The sequence below is a fragment of the Pygocentrus nattereri genome, chromosome 29 (assembly GCF_015220715.1).
Source record: "Pygocentrus nattereri isolate fPygNat1 chromosome 29, fPygNat1.pri, whole genome shotgun sequence".
In the NCBI taxonomy this organism is placed as follows: Eukaryota; Metazoa; Chordata; class Actinopteri; order Characiformes; family Serrasalmidae; genus Pygocentrus; species Pygocentrus nattereri.
This window is the reverse complement of record NC_051239.1, coordinates 8,800,207-8,821,392: the sequence shown is the minus strand read 5'-3', so window position 1 is coordinate 8,821,392 and position 21,186 is coordinate 8,800,207. Positions and strand designations below refer to the sequence as shown.

The following is a 21,186-nucleotide window of genomic DNA, read 5'->3' as shown; positions in this document are numbered from 1 at the left end:
GAGTAGTCAAACTCCAAAGCGCTTGCGGCCAAGTCTTTCACATCGTTCTGAACTGCTGACCCCTCACACGAGCCGGCAGTGTGTTGTGAGCCGTGCTACACGTGTACTCAGGACTTTTAACTAGCCTTCTAGCTGTAACTGGTGCACTGCTGTATGAAACCCCAGGATACAGTATGGCTGCCAGAATTATTCAACTCATTTAATTAATTTAAATCAAAAGAGAATTTATTTATTTATTTATTTATTTATTTATTTATTTATTTATGGATACAGAGCTGTTTTTAATTGAAGCACTTCACTTGCTCATACTCACGCTGCTCAAACAAGCTTCTGCCTCACAGGAGGAAGTACAGCTAACAGTGTGAGAGTGTGCTGTTTCAGGATAGATCTGTTACAGGATTGGATCTGACCAATTCCTTTTTTTTTTCCCCCTCAGTGTCCACGCCAGCATTTTTTGCTGCGATCAGCTTGATACCGATACCCATTGATACTGATATGCCATCTGTGTTTGATATAAAATTTATCAGTAAGTGAGCAATAATAACAATTAATCACATGAACCTGACAAGCACTGTACCAGTCTCAAAAAAATAAATGCTGCTAGTTTAAATCTGCCGCCAGAAGAAATTTCAGTGTGCAGAACACAGCGTTGAATACATGATGCTCAGCGCTTCCTTTCTTTTTGGATGCATAGTGTTTTTGTCTGAGAACTCATTTAGTTCTCACAGTTCATCTCTGTAAGGGCTTAAAGTAACTAAAGAGCAACTGAATGTGTCTGAAATGCTGTTCATGTGTTTTCTTATTCAGAAAGAACACCACAGCAGATCTCTGCTTTGTTAGATCATGGACTTATAATGCATGTAATTCAGGATAAATATCCCATTTTATCGTTTTCTTTATATAATAAATACCACGATTTTAATGTAAAAAGAGTTGGGGAAATACACAGACGCAGATTTTTTTTATTTTTATTTTTTGGCATCAACCTTAAATGGTTAAGTCCATTTTTATTGTTTGGCTGTTACTTTTTTCTTTTCCAAAGCAGTCATCAAAACAATCAGCAGATTTCTCAATTACTCATATGATCAGTAGTGACCGCCTCAGGCGCAGTGGGTAATGTGGGCGTTTGAGGAGGACTAAGTTTTACCAAAGAGAAAGAAAGACAGTGGTGAAGGAAGGGGTGGGGACTGAAAGGGTAGAGGGAGAGAGGGGAAAGATGGATGGGAAAGCATAAGGAAAAGGAAATAAGAGGAGAAAAAGAGAGGGGGGGGGGGTGGGGGGGACGGACTACGGTCTCATTCTTTCCGCTGCTGAACGATGATAATGCTCCATTGTGCTCCCCAGCAAACCCACATAGTGCTGCTATCTGAAAGGTGTCCCATTCAGGCCACTGTAGGAAGTGGTTTCCGTGGTTTTTGGGAAGGTGTGCGCGTGTGTGCTTCTGTGGAAAGAGTGGTCTCAGGTGTCGTGTTCTCCTTGGTTTCCACGGTAACTGCACACTCCGCTCTTTGCCTGTAGAAGGGCTCATAATGGTGCCTTTGAGAGCGTCTTTATTTGGGCTACATGTGAAATATGAATGAAAAGGTGTACGGAGTAAGTGTGTGTTTTTAAGTCTAGACACATCATTAAGAGCCTCACACAGAAAGCCTGTGTTCCAGAACACAGTTCCAGACTGAGGGAGACCAGAGTTAGAGAAAGACAGAGAGAGTGAAAGTATATAATATCTGCTTAGGTGGTGGCTTTCAGGTTATCTGTAAAACGTGCCTAAATATCTTTTCCCCCCTTCTTTCTCGCTCCCTTTTCATTTTCCTTATTTTCTTTTGTTCTGTCTTAATCTGTTCTTTGTCTTTATTTTTCCTGCTGTTTTCTTTCTTTTTTTTCTTTATCTCTTGCCGTCTTTTGAGTGCTTTTTTTGCTTATCCTCTCTTTTTCCTTCGTTTTTTTTCCCTCCTGCAGTCTGGTGTCCAGTCGTTTTTCTCCTCATGTGGTGCCTCATCATCCTCACGGTCTTCATCAGACAGGAATCCCTCACCCTGCTATCGTCTCACCAGCTATCAAACAGGAGCCCAACGGAGACCTCAGTCCCGCTGCGCACACGTGAGTGCATGTGATAAATTATGTAAATTTTGATTAGGTGCCGTATTCAGAGAAATGTTTTTTTTTTTTTTTTTTTTCTTAAGAGTTTCCTCAGAAGTTTTTTCTCAGTTCTTTCCTTGGTTTTTCATCAAAGAACAAGTGAGTGATATTCTTGGGGAAAAATGCTTCTAATGTGTTTTCTCAGCCTTACATTTAGCCTCACACTTGTCTTAGCTTGTGAGAGCTGGCAAGGTAAGCTAAAACTGACTACTAATGAGTCACAGAATATGATCATGTGGCTGAAGAGGAAAGGCCTTTTGCAGCTAATTCAATCATATATCTGGCAGACAATACAGACAAATACAGCACAGAAGACACAAAGATCCTGACTACTACTTGTAATGTCACAAATAATGGTCACACTGAAATCAAGCTGTAAAATTCTACATGATATCATCAGACTATATCACAAATATCATTGCCTATATAAGAAAGGAACAAAGGTTTTCTTAAGAAGAAATGAACTTTCTAAAGAGAACATGTGAAAACTAAAGGGTTGAGAAAATTCTTATGACCTTAGTATTTGTCTTAAGATCCTTAAAGATCCATCAGGTTTTCTTCCCCTTGTTTCTTACGAAAGCTTTTTTTGAATCTGTCCTCGGATTTCTTTTGCTTTCTTTGTTGGCCAGGATATCAACAATAAAAGATGTTTATTAGTTCAGTTGTGCGAATGCTTTTAGCTTCTTTATTGACCCACACAGAGCTGGGTTTTCAGTTTTTCTGTCTCATTTGACCACCTTTGTAACAATCATTTTTCTCCTCACCTTATCAGTGTTGTGTCTACAAACTTGCCAAACACACACACACACACACATACACACACAGTGACACAGTTGACGTATTTATTTATTTATTTATTTTGGAGCAGGAAGTCTCCCGGGCCAGCTAAGAAGGAAGATGAGAAGAAGCCTCACATTAAGAAGCCCCTGAACGCCTTCATGCTCTATATGAAGGAGATGAGGGCTAAAGTGGTGGCTGAGTGCACGCTCAAAGAGAGCGCCGCCATCAACCAGATCCTGGGCAGGAGGGTGAGTGTGTGAGCGAGAGAGGGAGAGTGCGAGTGAGTGAGTTTGTGTGTCACCTTGGCCTAACGGAGTTGTGTGTGTTTGCAGTGGCACTCTCTGTCTCGAGAGGAGCAGGCCAAATACTATGAGCTGGCCAGGAAAGAGCGGCAGCTGCACTCACAGCTCTACCCCGGCTGGTCCGCACGAGATAACTATGTAAGTCCAACACAGCAGAAGCTGATGGGCAATAACAAGCACTCATTCACACTCTGACAAATACAAAACATTGCCTCTCATTAATGTCTAAAATGATCATTTCTTGTTTATGACTTTTTTTTCATGTTCACTGATTTGTTTTATTTCTCCCCCACCCCCCCACCCCCCCCCCTCTCTCCCTCCCTCCTTCTCTTTAGGGCAAGCGGAAGAAGAGGAAGAGAGATAATAAAGCAGACTCAACAGCAGAGGGTGAGGGGGCCGTTTCGCTCATTCTTTCTGGAGACGAGCTGGTTTCCTTTGCGCGCGCGCACACACACACACACACACACACACACACACACACACACACACACACACACACACACACACACACAAAAGTAGCTTTTCAATGGGACTGTTTACATAAATTGTCCATTAGGCCTAATCTGTGAGAGTGCTCAGAACCTTTAGGATATTTGAAGATACATGCTTTAGGGCTGTCACTGTGATTTATGTAATTATTTTCCGATTATTTTGGTGATTTAATTGAGTAATCGGAGTTGTTAAATGCCAAACAATTAGAAAATGATTTAAAAGATCAATAACATATGGATATACTGTCGTGGAGAAAGGTGTAATAGGAGGGCTTTTAAAAGAGCATTTAAAAATTAATAAATAACACTAGCAAAAATGCACACAAATGAGGATGTCTGTCGGGTGTCTTATTGTAAAAGAGCAGTAAATGTAAAGGCTCTGTCGTGCTTATTTGAAATAATGATTTGACACTACACTGTACCAATAAGGGTCCTTGGGCAAGACTCCTAACACCACCTTCGCCTACCTGTGTAAAATGATCAAATTGTAAGTCGCTCTGGATAAGAGCGTCAGCCAAATGCCATAAATGTAAATTTGAGAGTGTATGTAAACACCATCAGAGTTTCGAAATGAAACAATCAGTTCATACAGTCTAAGCTGCAAAAACAGCTTGTTTTAAATTCATTCACATTTAAAGGCGCAGTAACAAAAGTCAGCCTGTTTGGTTCTAAAGGAAAATGCAATGTTGGAAAATCTTCAAGTAAAAAGGAAATATGACTGTTTTAACATAAACACTCTAGTCAACTAGTTATTCAAGAAGGAATCTAGTCTTTTCTTTTTTTTAATGGCTTTTGACAGCCCTGATATGTATATTAAATGTTTTATCTGTGGAGCCATTTTCACAGATGTTATGTTTATTTGATCCACAGACAGTCGAACTCTTTCTCCAGTACATTTGAAGCATTTCCTCCTACTTAACTCTGCTGTGCTTAAAGCTCTGATCTACATGAAGCTGTTCTTGTTTATTCTCCTTGGCTTCATGTTTACTGAACCTGGTATAGACAGAGTCAAAAGAAAGCTTGTAGTCTTTCAGCACTAATGAAGGAGCTTGTTCTGCATGACTGTCCCGTACTAACCTGTCCCCTCCCTGCACTCTGACACGCAGCCTATGAAGTGCAGTGCTAGCAAAGGCAGGTACGGCTAAACCACTCACTTCACCTCCATCGGCTCCATCCTCAGGCTGTCCTGTCCTAGCTAAGACTACGGCGTCATCACCATTTCCGTTTACCATCATCAGCGTTAGGTGTGCGTACGCATGCAGACGTGGTTTCTTTGATTCAATCATGGCTTCTCTTCATTTAGTGTCTCCGTTACTGTCTTTATTATCCTGAAGAGTGACAGGCAGTAGCAGGAGATTCACTCATTACACCTCACAGAGCTTCCCTCATCTTTCTCTGTTGAACTTCAGTTTTTCGTCATTTGTAAAATGTCTGTAAATGTGTTGTATGAGCTGATGACGGCTTAAAAAGATGATTAGACCTAAATGGAATATTGGAATATATTTCCCATTTTTCTCAAATGTAGTTGATTAGCTAAGACCTGTTGGGTATCTGAAGTTTACGTTGTTTATGCCCTGGATTTACAAAGCTAACAAATACAGAAATGAAGAGAAGTATAGACAACATTCATGCCTAAAGTTGGCATCTACTAGTGTTTTTAGCTATAAAATGTATGCATAGGTAACAGTATGTCATACTTTATCATGAACCGTGCAAGTCTATTTTGGGATTTTAAACAAAACAGATATGACTGGAGGCAAGTGTTTGATTGCAATGCCCTACGTCATGTGTATGTGGGGTGTTTTATACATTTATTTATTTATTTATTTATTTATTTATTTATTTTGCTGACCAATCAGATTAAAAAGAAGGCAGAACTTCAGTGACATAAGGAGGGAACAGGGGCTACAGTTACTGATGAGTACCTTAAATTGTAGGATTTCTTGGATTGTAATGGTTGTAATAAACAAAAAGAAGCTTCTTTTTGTAAGTTTAGCTTGTTTTCACTAGCAGCAGCAAGACTGCTAGTTAATAAAACCTCACGTTCCAAAAGAACCAAGTCAGCTTTCTGTTTGTACAAATCAAAACCATAGCTATCTAGCACCAATGATTGATATTTACAATGCCAAGACCTGCAACCACAGTTGACACACAAGCAGTGTGAACCACAAACACCCCTTAGGCATGAAGTTTGCCTGATGGTAATCAGTGGAGTATAGACTTCCATGACTTGTTGGCTCAAAGAAAAACTGAAGGAGCAAACTTCAGACACTAAGCATGTCTTGACTGTTGGACACATTTGGAGTAGTAATGGGGAAAGTTATTTTTAGTGTCCCTAATAAATGTACATATCTACTCTTCCCCTTTTTTTGCTGTAGATTTCTCAGCACGGAACAAGAAACCATGTGTGCAGTACCTTCCTCAGGAGAAGATGATTGACAGCCCGGCCTCATCTCACGGCAGCATGTTGGACTCCCCGGCCACGCCCTCCGCCGCTCTGGCCTCGCCCGCCGCCCCGGCACCAACACACTCCGAGCAGGCCCAGCCGCTGTCCCTCACCACCAAACCTGAGCGCCATCACCCTCACTTCTCTCTGATCTCCAAACCCTCTGCAGCATCCTCATCATCTTCATCCTCCTCCACCTCCTCCTCGTCTTCAGCATCCTCCTCCTCCTCTCACCCAAGCCTTTCTCTTCCAATTGGTTCCTCAGGCAGTCAGTCGACCCCGCCCCTTCTCTCTCGGCCAATCCCTTTCACCTCCCTGCACCCTTCCCTCCTGTCTCCGCCCTCTCCGTTCCACCAGGCCGCCCTGCACTCCCATCACGCCCTGTTCCAGTCGCAGCCCCTCTCCCTGGTAACCAAATCGGCCGACTGAACCCGCGGAAAAGCAAATTCTCTCCCGTTTCGCGCTGTCCTTTTAAAACATGCTGTACATTGCTTTTTACCTTTTTTTCAAATAGATGTCAGGTTAACTTTTTTGATAAGTGAAAAGGAAATGAATATTATTGGTCAATATTTGATCACCTGCTTTTTCCGTGTCTCTCTATGAAACAGTGTATTTTTTTGTAAAGTCTACTTTGGAACTGGTTTCTTATTTGATAGTTATCCAGCAAACTACTTGTATAAAATATACATGTATTGAAAACTTCTTTATTAAGATAAGAAGGAACAAAAAAAATTCTTAAAGCTTACATGTAATTAATGGTAGTTTTGAATTTTAATTCATAGTACAAGCAATTTATTAGAATCCTTTGCAACTACCCCTCCAGTTTTGAAGTGTGTGAACTTGATAAATAAAACTTGTAAATTGTTTCTAGAATATGGATGCTTGTTCTTTTCACCTGCAGTTTTCAGCAGTTGTGTACTTTGAGTGGAGTATTGATGGTCATCGCATGTTTAGGCATCACGGTGGGTTTAAGGAGGAATTCCGCTGACTTTTCACCATGTCTGCGTAATGAAATCACCAGTGAATGGGCAGTTCTAGAGAAACTTGCAGAAATATTCACAGTGGTGGTCACAGGAACCAGACGTCCAAGGGGTGTAATGTCTCTAAAAGCTAGATCACAAAGTGGTTACGAATTCCTGAGAGATGTTTTCCGATAGATTTGCAAGAAATTTGTTTCACAACCTTTTATTTATTTATTTTTTTATCGCAGGACATTGTTGAGCAAATTAGTCCAGAAAGGAAAACCTGTTTTTTGAGATGCATCACTATTTTACTGTTAATATTGCATGTAAAACTCAGCAGACACTTGTAGGTTCACTGGTGGGTTTGGATAGTAAATAAAGTGGCTGTTTTTAGTGTGATGCTCACAACCCTTGGTTCTCATCACCACCACTGTGAAGAAAATGTTTCTCAATGTTGAACCATTCCACATCAAAGCCCTCTGAACGAGTCTCTTTATGTGATACCTTGGCCAGTAAAAGCGTCTTAAATGAAGTCAGTTTATCTAATATTTCACATGTTGAGATTTTATGGGTTTTCGTACTTGTTTTGATTGATTTTGCAGACATTATTATTCTGCTGGCATAAACATTTCCTTGTTTCAAGACAAATCTCACTAGATAAAATCACTGAACAAGCAAAAACACCCAGAAATAGTTTTAATATTTTAATAGTATTCTTAAAACTACAAGAAATATTCAATATATGAGATTTATGTTGATTTCATTTGCCAATATCTTTATTTTTTTGTTCTTTCTCCCCAGTAAAAAGGTGAAAAGCACATTTGCTACAGTTCTGTGAATTAGTTCTGGGCTCACTTCAAGGACCATTTCAGTCACAAAGACCAGCAGCACTGAAATAGATGGAATTCTCAAAGCTGATGTTGAAAAATGTGTATTTGACGACCAGAAAATTTGTAAAAGTCGTTCTCTTTATATCTGCTTCTCTGAAGGCCCTTAAGTAACCCCAGACATCCAAACGGAGTCTTTGTGAAGTAGCGTAAAAGCCAAGGGCCCCAAACTGGCCAGACAGCTGCAGCAGAATTTATGATTCCTCTGATAAAGAGCTTAGCCACTGATGGGCGTTCATTCTGAGGGTAAACAGTCCAGGTCAGGACCGTCGCTTGACACTCTGCTTTCATTAAAAACTGTAACTCGCTTTTTCTGTTTTAAACAGCGCCTGCATTTCATAAATATCTTGATATTTGAGGGGAATTAGATCTAAATCTTTAATAGTCTGAATTTAGGCAAACCACACTGGAAAATAAACAGCTGTGCCAGAGCAACAAAATTTACTGCCAAAAATAAACACAAATAAAAAAAATAATAGACATCTGTTCCTTCCTGGAATGCAGAGTCCCAAAACAACAGCTAAAAAAAAAGCAGGTCAGTCTCTGCTTCCCTCTCTCTCTCTGTCTCTCTCCCTCTCTCTCTGTGTCTCTCGCTCGTTCTCTCTCTCTGTCTCTCTCCCTCTCTCTCTCCCTCTCTCTCTGTGTCTCTCGCTCGTTCTCTCTCTCTGTGTCTCTCGCTCGTTCTCTCTCTCTGTCTCTCTCCCTCTCTCTCTGTCTCTCTCCCTCTCTCTCTGTCTCTCGCTCGTTCTCTCTCTCTGTCTCTCTCCCTCTCTCTCTGTCTCTCTCCCTCTCTCTCTGTCTCTCGCTCGTTCTCTCTCTCTGTCTCTCGCTCGTTCTCTCTCTCTGTCTCTCTCCCTCTCTCTCTGTGTCTCTCGCTCGCTCTCTCTCTGTGTCTCTCGCTCGCTCTCTTTCTCACTCTTTCTCTGTCTCTCGCTCGCTCTCTCTGTCTCTCTCCCTCTCTCTCTCTGTCTCTCGCTCGCTCTCTCGGTCTCCTGCATCTTTATTTGTGGCTTTGGCTCAGTGCTGCCGCTGTAATTAACTACGTGGTAATAGGATGGAGCTCGGGGGACCTCATTAGGCTTTTCAATTAATGAAAAACGCACAAGGTACGGTCCCTCGTTTTTAAGGGACTTTGGAGGTGGGGAGTGGTGCCAGGGACGGTCCCAGTACCCCACTGGAGGAGACACGTTGATCTAAGTGACACTGCACTGGCCTGTCTTTTGTCCTGGGAGGCTTTGGTCACTTTCAAGCGTAGCAGATGTGGGTTTTGGTCTTTATTCCAGGACGACCAGACAGTGTGTCCACACTAGACGTGCGAAGCTCTGTTCAGACGTATAATCTCGTCTGTCAGCTGACCCGTAAGAAGGCGCAGCTCTCAGTGGATGTGAAAATGAAAAGCTCTCGGTTAATGCCAGGCTAGCAGAAGAAGATTAACCTTGTTTTGTGAAAAGAAAACCATCCTCAATGAGCTAATTAGCTAGCCAGTGCAACCTTTGCAGAATGTTTCTGAGAAGTTTAAACTCAACATCTACACATTTTATCAATATTTTTCTTGCCTGGTTATGAGCCCTGCTTTATAACCGTAGGGCACTGCCTTTATTTTAGGCTGTTACTAGCTGAGATTAGATCTAAAGTGGTCCACTTGCATAAGGAAGCGGGGAAAAGTTATAAGAAGAAGAAGAGTTCAAAAAATGAGACCCACCTGCAAGACCTGCTAGACCTCTGAGACTGTCCCCCTCAGATAAACAGCACTTAAAGCTTTCATCTTTGAGACGAGAAAATCAAGCTGCTTCAGATCTGAAAAACATCAGGCCAAGACAGCTCAGCGCTGTGGGTCTGAAAGGATGTGTACCTGTAGAACCTCAGAGAGAAAAGGAAACAGACAAAAAAGAACTAAAATTTCAAATCAATCGAAGAAGCTGCTGGCGTGCTCAGAACAGACCAGTCACCTCAGAGCCCACTGGACTGTGAGAAGCAGGAGATGCGACCAACTTCTAAGACTGAACTTTGTGTGGAAAAATATCCCGGCAGACTTCTTTGAAAAACTAAAAGCGTGTCTCCTGAAAAAGGAATGAAAGCTGTAGTATGGGATAAGAGTGTCTGCCAAATGCCGTAAATAGTAACGTCAGGGTGGATACACTCAAAGCGTTATTATACTCAGCTGCTGAGGTTTCTGTGCAATTTTCTGTTAAATATGAAATTCTGGCTCATATTTGTGATGCAACAGCAAATGTACTGAAATCCAGGCTTGCTGTGACCCACGGTTCATAATCCAGCCACGTCTTTCTGGACATTATCTGTCCATCACTAAACACTGTTGTTGTGCAATGTGGTGCTTCCCACATCGTTCATATGGGCCTTTCCTTGCGATGGATAATTAGACTGCTTTCTCGGTCACTATCCATATGATTTGGGACTGTATTTGAGTGGGACCAGACAGACAGGCTGACGCACAGTGAGTGCTCATTTCCCTCTCTGCCCCGAGGTGAAGTACAAACCTGTCAGTCACACACACACACACACATGCGGCTTGTGTTTTATTTTGCTCGGCAGTCATTAGGAAGGGCAGGAATATGCCTTGCATCATCCCGGGACGGGCCGCTCTCTCTAGGGCTTCGCTGGTGTCTGCGAGCGCCCTGAGCTCCACATCCAGATCCATCACCCAAATTAAAGCTAATGAGTTGTCAGAGATGGGCTGGAGAAAGGCTAGGGTGCCGAAACACTGGGCTATTCTCCATACAGCACAACACGCACACTCACAGAGCGGGAGAAAGTGTGTCTGAGTGACTTTAATATGCTGGCTGTGTTGAAGAGGCTGGCTGGAGAGGCCTAGCTCTGATTATTTTCCCCTGGCCTGTTTTTTTTTTTTTTTTTCCCGGCGTCTCCATTTCTTTGAGAGAGTTGCTAGTTAGCCCCTCAGCTGCTGCAGGCTAGTCCTGCATTCACACCCAGCCTTATTAGCCCACACTCACATTTCACTCTTCTTCGGCCTTTATTACCAAACCTCCGGGCCAGTCTTCTCCCTCAGCGGTGCTGAGATGCATGACACCTGTATTACGTTCCACTTATAAAATGATGGCCTGCATTTTCAGGAACTTTTTCTGCAACTTGCAGTTAATATGAATCAATAGACGCTGGCTTGGCTGGACACGTGGTCATTTTTACCCAACTAGGGTCAAATGGGTTCATCATGTATTCTTTGTCTGCCGTGAAGGAGCAACGCTGGCACTTGAACATGTGTTCTTCACTGTGGCTCCTCACACTTGAAATGCTGTTGACACAATATAAAGCATCGCTGATGGCATGATAGCAAACTGTTGAACTAACATTTAATAAACTGGTTTTGTAGCCTCAAACGTAATTCAGTGACTGCCACTGTATTGTTATCTTTACTAAGGAGGCTTTTCACTGTTGTCGGAAGAAAAACTTGTATCTTTGAAAATGTTGTCCTCTACATTGTTCATGATAAATGGACCAAAAGAAAAAACTGTCTGGTTCCATTTACTTACATTATTAGTAAAGTATGGTTTTTCCTTCTCCTGTAAAGTTACCATTTTGGAGATACGAGTTTTCTTCAGACCACAGTGATATATTCTGGTAAACTGTGCATTAAACAACCACCAATTATTTACCTTAAGACAGCTGGAATATAAAAGCCGGAACAACTAAAACTAGTGCTAAATAACATTACCGTTAAGTGAGTCTTTAGGTAACAGCGCTATCAAAACAGCGTACATTAAAATAAAACCGCTTCCATCAACCTAACATAAGCAATATTTCATAGCAGACTAAACTAGTCAGTGAACATAAAGATGGCTAAAACTTAATTGTCCTTGCAAAACGAATTAGATTTACTGCCATGATATGTATCAAATTCTTTATCTACACCTCAAACTTACAGGGAAACGAGTGATGAGGTGGGGCTAAATTGTGGCATGCCTGAAATGGGTGGAGCTGGATGTGCTGGATGTCTGGCTCTGCCTTCCAGGCTGCAGTCAAATGCTTCTTTAATGGTAATCTTTGTTTTGTTATACTGTAATTAGTTGTGTGGTTAATTATGTAATGACTTTTGTTTCATGTCTGAATCTTTTCACATTAAAGTCAGGATAAAATATCAATTCTTACACTCATGAATTCGGTCAGACCTCCTTTTGTTGGTATTCTGCAGTTGGCGTCAGGTTAAGTGGTTTTTCTGAATGGAATAAAATGAATGGAGGAAACAAAAATGTTCCAGTATGTATATTTTCCTTCAGGTGTGACTGGATTCTCCAAATTGCGGAGTCGTTGAGCAGTCAAAATATGAATGTTGCTACATGCAAGTTAACGCTACTGTGCAGTGAACTGACAGGACAAGACGGCCTTACAGAAATACCTGAACCAAACCAGTAAGATCTGTGCAGTTTGGTAGTTACATTTCTTTGGCATCGGTGGCTACAGTATGAGGTGCTGGTGTCATTTTATAGTAATGCTGAAGTTTAATAGCCGACATACTTTCATGTCCAGTCAGGGTGTGTTAGCTATGAAGGAGCCAAAAGTTTCAAATAGAGCAGTAAAATCCCGAAATATCAAAATGTCCAACACATGTTACCAATACAAATAATGATGTGAATGAGTTTTTTCAAAAAGACCACTACTCATTTTCTCCCATTCTGACAAGTATATTTTTCACTTTGCCCGTCTAATTTGTTTGTTTGCTGATGTTTTTTTTTTGCTTCTGAAAATTTTCATTAGCTTCCGATTTTTGGCACATTTTATGGGGGTCTTAGTAGAGGGCATTTACCTGCACTTTCTATTAACCAAGTGATTTGGAGTGACCGGTCTTTTAACACTTCAAGCTATCCAGCAAAATGCAGATCACATGCTGCGTGCTGCCTTGGCTGCACTGCTGTGCTGGCATATTCGACATTATGAGCAGCGTGTGTCAAATCTACATCTATTACTGCTACACGTGTTTAGGTTCCTGTGTCAAACCATGTAACTGTTACTTTGGGCATCAAAGAATAGAAAACCTAACTGTTGAACAAAGCTGTACCTGACCAGTCAGCAGGGTGATCTAGGGCTAATTAGGCTATCCATACTAGTCATTAAACTGAACTGCTTAAATATCTGATTTTAGATTCTGTATCGAATGTCAGGACTGGCGACCTGTCCAGGGTGTGTCCTTCCTTCTGCCTGATGACAGCTGGGATAGGCTCCAGCTCCCCCCGCGACTCAGAAGGAGAAGCGGCTTAGAAGATGCGTGTGTGTGTGTGTGTGTGCGTGTGTGTGTGCGTGTGTGTGTGCGTGTGTATCTAATGTCATTCTGTAAACTGGTGTCCTGAGATAGAAAGTTGGTTGCAGTGACTGACACAGAGGGACTCTGAGTTACAAGGGGTAGTGGTTAAAATCTTGCCCTACAAAATGGGACAGCCCTTAAATAATGATAATAAAAAAAACCATTGCTTCATTAACAGCTACTAGCGCTGCTCTGTGGGCGACCCTGCCCGTCTGCAGTGACAGCAGAGAAGGGAAGTGTTCAGCGACTTCACTGCTGGGCTTTAGTTAATTTAGAGCATCACATGCTTTCAACGGGGGGGGCTATAAGATAATTATTTATTATCACCCACTCCTAATACTTTGGTGATACGAAGTCAGATATTCACCAGCTTATTGTTCCAGATTCCCCTTCCCCCTTAAATGATGCAGCAGTTACATTCTGGCGCTTCAGGTGTCAGAACTGCAGGACTATTTAATCTTACCTAGCTACCTACCGAGGCATTAGCATGCTATTTTTATGGTTATTGTAATTTTAACAAAGAAAATTCTCACATTTGTGGGTCCGTTTGGAGTGTAACTCTGAAAAACCTCCGTTTGGAGGGCCACGAAGCCCTAACACTTAGCCCTATCCCTCTATCTCAACAAAAACTGGGACACCGTACCCCTAGACCTGAACATGCAAAACATGCAGAGGGCCAAGGGATCTGTGTGAGAGGCAAGGGGTGAAATGGGATTGGGTCCAAAAAAAGACTTGCGCAACAGCTCTTATAACCTCTAGAATGTAGCAGCCAACGATGACGTGTCAACTCACGGCAGCAGTAACTCATAGCTGGCAGTAATCAGTGGTATTTTCCACTCTCACTCTTCACCGTGTTTATGCCAGTGCTATGTTATTTCCTGAACAACAGCACTACAGATTCAACGATTTCCTGACCCAACACACCTGCCCCAGCTCATTAAGGGCTCGATAAGTACTATAAGTACCTACTGTACTTCAGTCTCCAAAATATATATTTTTATCTGGGTCCTGGACCCTGAGCATGTGTTACATTAATAAATATCACAAACAACGCAATCATCTCTGGCAGTTCTACACTGAGTACGAAGTGTTGCGCTATGGCCAGATCATGGCTTTCAGAGTGGCCGTAGCTAGAAGGCCTGTCTCTCCAAATCAATTGACCAGTAGAGAGTGCAGATGAATACCCACCTTTAAAACCCACACCTTTTATATTTTGACTGCTTATAATTCATAATTCAGAAGATCCAGTAACACTATGGGGGAAAAATGTTCACAGGACAAAACGAATCAGGTTATCTTATTACAGTTTGTGATTGATGCCATTCGTTTTTCCTGCAGTGAGGAAAATGCTCAGACCAGAGCTTCTTAGATGAGCATGTCACTAATGACAAAAACATGATGACCCTACTTCTGAAATCTATACCACAACAACGTGATTTTGGACGTATATCGGAAAAAATCAGGGAAGGATGTAAACATCACAAGAACATCTGCAACTGCCTGTCCAACAAAGATATGACACTCGCTCCTCACACTCAGTCTTAATAAGCGCTCGGCCAAAAGCGATGGACTAAATAGGCCTACAATACGGTGTCAAAATCACAGGTAACAAATAATCTGAATAGTACAATAAAAGAGTAGCGGTGATTTTATAAAAATAGTTTTCTTCGCTCTCCAGCATTGGTCAGCAAAAACATGTTCAAACAGTCTGAGCAACACCAGATCAACAGAGAAACATGGAAACACAATGCAGTCTGCGTTCTGTACAGTCTGCAGTATATGTGCTTTTATTTTAGCATGAACTGATTTAATGAAACTCTTAAATTGGAAATCACATAAATAATACTGAGAAACTCGACGTCTTTTTGTCACCTTTGGTTTGGGTGAGGTTGAGGTTCATGGCTGTTCCTCCCCTGAATAACAAACGCCAAAGCAACTTGTGTACTTCTGCTGCCCCCTGCTGGAGGTACGTTGGGCTGCTAGATGGAAGTTCCAAAATCATATCCACAAGCTTCTGTCATTGTAGCAGAGGCACCTATGGGAAGCAAAAAAAATGTTATATTGTCTTTTAATATTTAATATTTTAATATTTTATCCAATTAATATTTAATTTAATATTAAATGTAATACTTTTAATATTTAATATTATCTGGAAAGCTGTTTAAGATGAAATTAGCCTAGTTTCTGTCTTTCCAAAATGGTGATTATAGGTATCATCAGCATTATTATGTTAATTCATTCATCTGCATAAATAAATTGGGAAATTCCATATTAAAGAATGCTTTCTTTCAGTTCCGGTCAAGGATTTTCATTTCTGTGCCTCACTAGTATATATGTCACATTAGTATGCACAAAACCACAGACTGTAAGTGTGAACATCTAAGAATGCTGGACTGAGCATCAAAATGACCAACACGCTGAATATGAATCTTCACCCACCACCTTAATGATCCAAACTATAGCTTTGTTATGGTATTTTCCACCAGTACGAGACATCTGTCTGCTTGATGCAAGGACAGAATTAATACATGTTAATTTTGCTCATTAGAGGCTGCTGGGCTGCAGCCAAGCTTCTGCTCCCGGGCTTCCCTTTGATCTGGAACTCCTGCCAGGTTCGGCCTTTGATGTTCCTCAAACGCTTCGCATTGTCTATACATTCCTGCAGTATTACTATTAATATTAACACAAAAGAGCGCACACCTGAAAAAAGATGATGAATCATGCACGTGATAAATCAAAGTTGGTTGCCTTGGCAAATCATATCATATCATTTTTGGCAAAACTATCACAAACGTGTCCGGGATAGGCTGCTCACAGATTGGCTGTTCACACAGTCAACTGACTTCAGATTAGTTGGTTGCTTTTGTGCTGTTTAGAAGTTCAAAGATCATGATTTTCATTTTTATGGCAAGTTTTTAAAGCTGGTTAATGGCGAAATGATTCTTTTGGCTGAAGTAGAGTTTTTAAGTCTCTGCATGACCTAAATGAACTCACAATAAAGCATCCCTTCAAAACTAGCACATTTCCAGTACTTTCTATTAGCCAAAGTTGCAATATAAGTAATGTTATTTGCTTTTAATTTGCCCCGTTACCAATTTGTAATCTTTGTATATGAAGAAGGTGTTGCCTGTTTAAATAACATGAATTACATAAAACCCTACATCAAAAGTAACAGCCAAATGGCTATTCAGCACGAGTCATGCGTATTTTGTTTCTGTAAAGAAAACTTTAAAGAGTTTCCTTTTAATGTGTAACATTAATCTCTGAATCAGCCCTGATATGTGTTCTGGTTTCAAAACGTTCTGTAGTAGCATGAAGTAGATCTTATTTTCCCATGTTAAATTGATAAAGCCGTGCCGCAGCCATCCACACACAGGATGGCTCACTCATGAAACATGAACGGAGGCTTAAAAGATTTATATCTAGTGATTATGTCAGCTCCTAAAAACAAAAAGAGAAAATGTAGCTACAGTAACAGCAGCTTTTAGGCTACTTTGCATGGTCAATTTATCAGAATTATGTGCAGCAAACGTGCAATTTATTAAACCTACAGCAAAAAGTACCAAACTATCCCATGAACAAAGTTAGCTTACATGTTTCTGACCAAATAATGTTTCTTTTTTCTGAATTAAGCAGCCACAGCAACAACCAACCAGGCTAAAACAGGTACTTGGGAAAGGTGCTCTAAGAGGATCCTCAGTCTTTTGGTGTGAAGAGCAGCCTGCGGTCTGTAAGTACAACAGCCTTAATGATTAAGCAGAAATAAGAGAGTAAAGCTGATCGGATTAAGTTTTATGTCATTTTTAAACACCAGAGTAACACATTAGGAAAGCGGTTCTGCTAAATTTTGCTTCCCCCAAGGTTTTCTGGTTTCCATGGAGATCAGGCAGTGCCTGCCACATATACCTCACTCTTTTTTATTATCGTGAACACAAAGTTACAGCTTAACTCGCAAATGTCTTTATTCACAAGAAATCCATCTTTTATATAAATGTTTACTGACAAAATCCAGCACCTGCTTCTATTATAAAAGGATTTCAAGCAAATTAGGGATGCACTGAAATTGAGGCCATTAAAAAGGAATTAAAACAAAGTAATAAAACAATAATAATGAAAATGAGAAATTTAAAGTGCTGATTTTTCCTTCCTGCTCTGGTTCACACAGACACGTTCAAACAGTTTGATCAGCAGCAGATCAACAGGATTGGATAACAAGGTTATCATTTCATGATTTCTGTAAGTGACAGACAAGAGATTCATAATGTTATCAAGTGGAGATGCACAGGTTTCATACCACGCAAAAACATCCCACATGATACGCAGATTACAAGACAACAGAAGCAGAAAGGAAAGTGTGATATGTACAAAAATGTGACGTGATCTGTACCAGAAATGTTAAAATAGAGAAACAACTTCACAAACAACAGATCAAAAGTGCAAAATCCAACTAAAAAATAACTTTGTAACTTTGTAAAAAAATAATTTTGTATTTATTTTCAGCTCAGTTTATTGTTCTTTTGAAAGCAATAATAAAAATGAATTTTCTTTATCATGTTGTATTTTGTATGTGTCAGTTTCAGCCACTACAGTGAATGTTTTATCTTTACTAAATGCAAGGAAACAAGTGAAAGTTACTGTCCAGTGATAGCTGGCATTATGCTACAGATGCGGCAGACAGATATTGGGTTGAAAAATGCGGTAGTATTCCTTTAAGGTGTATTTCAGAGGTCACTAATAGGTGGACCTATCCTATACAGACCTGGAACTATAACCAATAAACTATGGATAATTATTTAATTTTGACCAGGTGGTCCTATTTTAATCTGTGTAACCTCTCTAGCCTTTACGGTACTGGACCAACAGACCAATCGCATGCGTTGTAAATATCACACGTGATGCTACTCAGCCAATCAGATCTGTGCATTACGATGAGCACTGAGCCTCGAGTGAGTGATGCACACACGGGAGGGACGAAGCGAAAAACGGCAGTCGGAGAAGAAAATGAGCCAGAGGAAAGTTAATACAATGACGTGCTCTAAAAAGAGAAAACCGACAATAAATATTGTTGAAATATGACTGAATTGTACTTTATTTGATCTGATATTCAGTTGTTGACTGTATAAGATATTAAAATACTTATTAGGCTACTTCAGTAAACAGTATATGCCACTGAATCAGGCTGCAAATTAGACATTATGATGATCTGCACCTTTGCTTGAGCGTATTTTCTCTAACTGGACCTTAATTAAAGACCCCTGGTGTACTTAATACTCTTCTCAATGCCACTAGAATGAATGAAGACTGTTATTGGACAGTCCACTCTGGTCACTATGATGATGATATAAGTAATATTAATACAATTGTTGTGGATTATACACAATTTCCTAAGTGATGTATCTTCTTCTATTTTTTGTCCAGTGAGGTATTTTTGTTCTGCTTGATGACATAAGCGTTAACCTCCACTCAAGTCGAGAAGAAAGATGTGTTTTGTGTGAGGTTAATTGATTGTTTCCTCGACGTCCTCGCGCCGTTTGGCTCTGTCCCAGCATGCAGCCTGTGTGAAGGCAGGTAGCACCTGGCTCCAGGCCCAAGAATTCTCCTTAATGTTTTATTTAAACCCGTTTGACCTTAAGGAAGGAAATGTACATGAGGAAGAAGATGGATCGGTTTCTGTACTAAATGTCAGGGACTATAATTAGGCCATACTTAGTGCTCAGACACTGCAGGTCCTTTGGCCTCCAACAGTTATCTACGATTAACATTTAGATAATTAACCTGTTGTGTAAGATCCTGTTTGGCCTACCTGCCAAACATGTCATTCACAAGTGGGCCGGATGGCGGGGGTACTTTCTACATTCACCAAATTCCATGTACATAAAAACATTTTGAAGAATCTGAATATTCAGATTCAACACTGTTATACTGCTCAAGTATTCAAACACTGCTAAATAAACTGTAGATGTTGGCTCAGGGGTCAGTAGTATGCTGTTCCTTTACTGCCCTGTTGCAGCTCCACAGCAGAATTAGATTAAAAGGTAAAAGTAAAACAAGCATTCTTTGCAGTAAAATAAAGCTCTGCTGATCATTATAACACATTTTTAACAATAAATGGTTGAAGGTTGGAGCACAGACTGCTGACCACTTAGCAACACAGATAACAATCTCACCTAGCTAGTAGCTAATCAAAATGCAAAGAGAAAGATTTAAGACGAACATCATTCATTTGTAGACAACTTGACTTTTTTGCATTTCTAATCACTCCAGCTGGTTTTCTGATACATTTAATCTGCAACCAAAAACTGTCGGCTTCTTATTCGCCAGCTTTTCAGCAGACACAATTTAAGGTGGAATGGGAAAATTCAAACCAGGAGCTGGAGAAAAGCTGACTTCAGCCTTGTAAAAAATGTAACATTTTACGAAATTGTTGTACTTTTGAGGAAAAATTTCCTGCTGGAGATGTGAGAAAAGTGGCTATAGCTGAGCTAAAGCTTAAAGCAGAGTCTGCATTTTCGTTGATATTATAATTTTACTATTTATACTAGTATATTAGCACATACTGAGGGCTGTCAACCCCTGTGTTAGCCTAATAAAGGAGAATTCATTCAGTCATTGAGATGTAAGTCATTCATAGTGGTTGGATGTGGCTCATTGTAGAGAAACTTGCCAACCCTGATTTCTGTACAGTGGTGTTGATAAGAACCAGTTGTCGCAATGTCTACAACACAAATATTTACCATCCAAATGACCTGTGAATCTAGTTGTGTCTTTTCATATGTAATGTTGACAAAGATACAAAGTGCTGACAAGGTGGTAAGAACTTTTCTTTGGGGACTATTTGCCTTGTAACGCCCTGTATGTACCTCTTCGCCTCAACTGGGTTTTAAAAATACATTTTAGTTTCAAAATCTTAGTGTAAAACTATGGAAAACAATATCTTGGTCATCAGGTGACATATTCATCCATTTCATTTATTACATTCTATGAGGGAGCTTCTAGAGGAACGTCTGGTTCCCATCATCATTACTGTGAACAAAAGCTGAGTCTTTTACTTTAAATCAATCAGAATGACTTTGTTTACACCTTAACCGTTTTATTGTGAGGAATTTCCCTACACTTGCACAACAGTTAATTGTTGTTTTAATCTCAATATAATTTAAGTAGAATCTAAGTACAGTACTGTGTGAAAGTTTTAGGCATCTAAGCAAATTTTTAAACAAGTTACCTCAGCAGTGAGTTTATCACAATATACATTAGAATAAAGTCGTATAAATAATTCAAATAAACATAAAAACAATAAAAAGTAACAGGAATTTCTTGGGTCCATATTTTTCCTTGACACCTTCACAGCCGCCACAGAGACTTCATCAATGTTATCATGAGCATAATTTACTGAAGCAGTGATTGGTCAAACCAGGAACTGGTTTTTAACTACATATAATATATAATACTGGACTTCCTCGAGGAGAGGCTTGGAAATGGTTAAACAAACACACTAACATCCATAAAATCACTATATATATATATATATATATATATATATATATATATATATATATATATATATATATATATATATAAAAATCATTATTAACTATCCATCCATCCATTTTCTAATCCGCTTCTCCGTCAGGGTCGCAGGGGGGGGTGCTGGAGCCTATCCCAGCAGTCTTCGGGCGGAAGGCAGGATACACCCTGGACAGGTCGCCAGTCCATCGCAGGGCCATTATTAACTAATATTCTATAAATTTTGTTTATTCAAATATGAACTTTTCTCAAAAAATAAACACACACACACACCTTCTAAGCCGCTTCTCTTTCTGGGTCGCGGGGAGGTGCTGGAGCCTATCCCAGCTGTCATTGAGTGAAAGGCAGGATACACGCTGGACAGGTCGCCAGACAGACAGACA

At 40.3% G+C, this 21,186-nt stretch overlaps 1 protein-coding gene across 2 annotated transcripts in view; it reads left to right on the top strand.

Moving 5' to 3' along the window:
• Positions 1 to 7,028, top strand: part of tcf7l1b (transcription factor 7 like 1b) — a 51,355-nt gene extending 44,327 nt beyond the window's left edge. Inside the window, exons 8-13 of one of the 2 annotated variants that reach the window (XM_037536101.1) lie at positions 1,957 to 2,097; positions 3,005 to 3,164; positions 3,249 to 3,356; positions 3,554 to 3,605; positions 4,816 to 4,844; positions 6,088 to 6,217. In XM_037536101.1, the coding sequence (XP_037391998.1) occupies positions 1,957 to 2,097; positions 3,005 to 3,164; positions 3,249 to 3,356; positions 3,554 to 3,605; positions 4,816 to 4,835 (481 nt within the window). In that variant the 3' untranslated portion in view covers positions 4,836 to 4,844; positions 6,088 to 6,217. Of the gene's footprint in view, positions 1 to 1,956; positions 2,098 to 3,004; positions 3,165 to 3,248; positions 3,357 to 3,553; positions 3,606 to 4,815; positions 4,845 to 6,087 lie in introns of both variants that reach the window. The other variant, XM_037536100.1, reaches the window with a different exon arrangement.
• Positions 7,029 to 21,186: the final 14,158 nt, after the last annotated feature.